Source organism: Meriones unguiculatus, chromosome 11 (genome assembly GCF_030254825.1).
Source record: "Meriones unguiculatus strain TT.TT164.6M chromosome 11, Bangor_MerUng_6.1, whole genome shotgun sequence".
Taxonomy (NCBI): Eukaryota; Metazoa; Chordata; class Mammalia; order Rodentia; family Muridae; genus Meriones; species Meriones unguiculatus.
The window spans coordinates 53290727-53294202 of record NC_083359.1 but is presented as its reverse complement, the minus strand read 5'-3'; the positions used below and the strand labels follow the sequence as shown (position 1 = coordinate 53294202).

General features: G+C 39.6%; 1 protein-coding gene across 1 annotated transcript; it reads right to left on the bottom strand.

The window, feature by feature from the left end:
- Positions 1-601: 601 nt before the first annotated feature.
- On the bottom strand, positions 602-2124 carry LOC110541650 (transcription factor A, mitochondrial-like). Its single transcript, XM_060364248.1, is given in 2 exon segments — positions 602-1965; positions 1968-2124. Coding segments are annotated over 2 exon segments (738 nt in total). The 5' UTR covers positions 2013-2124; the 3' UTR covers positions 602-1272.
- Between the last annotated feature and the right edge of the window lie 1352 nt (positions 2125-3476).

Here is a 3476-nt window from a genome sequence, read left to right as displayed (position 1 = left end):
CCTGAAATATAGCTAGACAATTGTTTAGACAGATTTGTAGCACGGGAAAAATTCTCATATTGTATGCTAGTGACACAAAGTCCAGCTTACTTCCATTGACAGCCACGTTGAGCGATTTTCCATAGGGTATCAATTTGCTCCTGCACGAGGTCAATCCTCTGATTGAACACCATCAAGCCTCCTTTTAGTTGAGCATTAATTCCTTTTTGTACATGTAAAGCATGAGCTACATTGGCTAAAAGATTATTTAGGGTCTGAGCAGTCTGCATAGTATGACTCATTGGTGTCTTGCCTCATGTGTGTCTGTGTACAATGTGTGTGCCTGGTGTTAAGGGAAGCCAGAAGAGGGTCTTGAATCCCCTGGGAACTGGAGTTACAGATAGTCAGAGCTGCTATATGGGTTCTGGGAATTCAACTCAGGTTCTCTAAAAGAGCAGCCAGTGTTCTTAATTGCTGAGCCATCCCTCCAGTTCCCTCTAGAGTAAATAATCAGCTATGTAATTTTGCCAGGAGGGGTTTTTTGTTTGTTCGTTTGTTTTTTTTTCTACTTAAAAAAAATTTATTAACCAAGAAGTTCATCTTAAAATACATAATTCAGAAACACGTTTGGAAAATTAGTTTTTATTCTATGCAATGAAAACAATATGCATAGACTTGGTACATAATTTCTTAGTTTTTAGTTTAGGAAAAAGAAAAAGATAAGATTTGTAAATATCTTTGTTCCTATTTAAAAAATGCTATCATGACATCAACAATCACTTATATATACACAAACATCAAATCTATACATGATTTACGCCTAGAAATCACTTCATCTATTAAGACTAGAATCTTCTTTGAAAATGCAGTTACTTCATAGCTCTGTCACACCTGTGAAAGCAGCTCTGACCCTAGGACACAAGGGGGCACACTCACATGTAATGTGTCATCAGTGTGAAAATTTCAGAGAACCACAGGCAACTGTCACCAGTGTAAGTCACTTCACAGTCTTATCTACCTCCATCACACGCAATGAGTCACCACTACATTTAGATGCAGGGACAGTCTCAACTCCGGTCTTTACACAAAAGGCAGAGTGCGGCATGATCTTCCTCTGTCAGGGCTTGAAATGCTAACAGAAATGTGCTCAACAGGCTGAAGTCCATGGGATACAAAATAAGGAGCTGACTATCAAATGTTAACCCCCTTTATCCTTGCTAATCTGACAACTTAAGGTGTTGAGGCCTTGTCAGTTTCTTATGCCTAATCACGAAGACAGCCCCATCTTCTCTCTTAATTCTCCGTGTTATTTCCTGTTCGTTTCACACTTTGACGGATGAGATCACTTCGTCCAACTTCAGCCATTTGGTCTTCCCAAGACTTCATTTCATTATTATAATGAATTTTACCATCTTTAGCAAGCTGAAAATATGACTGCTTTTCTTCATTAGACATATTTTTCCAAGTCTGATTTATACTCTTCATTTTTGCCTGAACTGTTTTCTCTTTAGACTCTGGGAAGCTTTCAGCTACATAAATGTTGTATGCTGATCGAGGTCTTTTTGGTTTTCCAAGTATAGTTAATTCCTTCTTCCTTAGTATCGCTTTCCTTCTCAAACGTTTTTGCTTGAGATCTTTCTCCAACAGCTTCAACTGACTTGGTGATAGCTGTGCTTTAAACCTGGTCACAGCTTCTTTGTACTTTTCCCACTCTGCCTTAAAATCTGTTTCATATACCTTTCTTTCTTCTTCTGGTAGGTCCCTCCACACGGCTGCAATTTTTCTAACTAAGTCTACAAGTCTTATATCTGGGTATTGAGCTTTAAATCTGGGTAGCTGTTCCGTAGAAAACCGAAGGTATGAACTCATAGGTTTCTTTGGATAATTACCGATGTTGGATGAAAAACTTTTAGATATACAAACAAGGCTGAGAGGCGAGCGCAAGTTGATCCCGCAGCCCGCGCACATCTCGGCTCCCGAGCGGAGCGCCCGAGCGCCCTTAGTGAGCCCCACATTCCCCAGAGCAGCGCCATCGGTCGGGCCGACTATGCGATGGACCGGCGCCGCCCGTGAAGAGCCGTCGTCACACGCACCACGAGGCACTCCCCGCGTGGGAACTCCTGAGGTTTGTTATCATGCCCGCCACGCGCGGAGCACTGTGTTCGTTTGTTTTTAAGATAGTGCCTCACTATGTGTTCTGAATATACTGGAACTTGATATGTAGACCAGGCTGGCCTTGAACTCACAGAGAACACCTGACTCTGCCTTCATAATGCTAAGATCAAAGGTATACATGTAGGTCCACACCTGGATCAGCAGTTATTTTTGTCCTGAAGAAATTTTTTAGCAATACATTAATAACAGCTGTGATGCAATTATCAGTTCATATACAAATGCACCCCAATTATAAAATAAAATGCAGGTGTATAATGGTTCATCAACATTAATTACAGTAAAAATGAGTTGTGTTATAATAAAAATTTTACAGACATAGTTAAATTGGGAACTGAAAGGCACCATTTAAACAAAATTACTTAGAATGCAAAACTTTAAATTTCATCAGTATACAAATACTAGTAGCGGATAAAAAAATAAAAAGAGGAAGGTATATGCCTGTAATCCTAGCTCTAGGTAAGAGGACTGAAGGAAGTTCAAGGCTAGCTTGACTTACATAGTGAGACCAGGTCTCAAAAAAGCAAGCAAGCAAACAACCAAACTAAACTAAACCTTCAAAATGCTTGGCAAAGCTCTTCTGTTGGAAACAAGGATGGGTTGTTAGCAAACACACTCTGCTTCCATTTACAAAACATTTGTCAGCCTTCTTAGAAAATGTTAATTTTCACCTGTCAGAATAGTATCATAATAAATGGGTTGTTGTTAAATAAAGCATCCTGTTGTCATTTACCAGAAAATTTTGTTATAAGATTATAAACCACTTACCTTTGAAATTACCAGATAAACAAACAAACAAACAAAAAGTCAGGAATTCAGTTTTCTTGTTTTCTAGTGGTAAGTGGATAGTGAGGCTCTGAGATAGAGATCTGTGTGGAAGTACCAGTTTTGTTGTTTGCTAACTGCAACCTTAGGCAACTCTTATCTCTTGGCCACCTCTGCTGCAAATGGAGATAACCTTGCCTGATCCTTCTAACCACTTCTAGATGCCACACAGGGCCTTTCCAATTCAAAGGAACAAACAGGGCTGTGAAATGGGCATATAGTTTTTTTGGCACTTACAGGAAGTGTGCCTACTTTCTAAAATAGACAAGAAACAGGCTTTAAAGTCAGCTAAAGGAATCTGGGCATGGTGGTGCATGTCTGCAAGCCCCACATGTAAGTTGGAATTCAAGGCCAGCCTCAGCTACATACTGGCTTCAGGCTAGCCTGTTGTACATAAGACTATAAAAATTAAATAAATAATCAAATAAAGGATATGTAGAGTCAATAGAGGACATTATTTCCATAATACAAGATCTATTTCTTTTGAGCCAGCTGTGGCC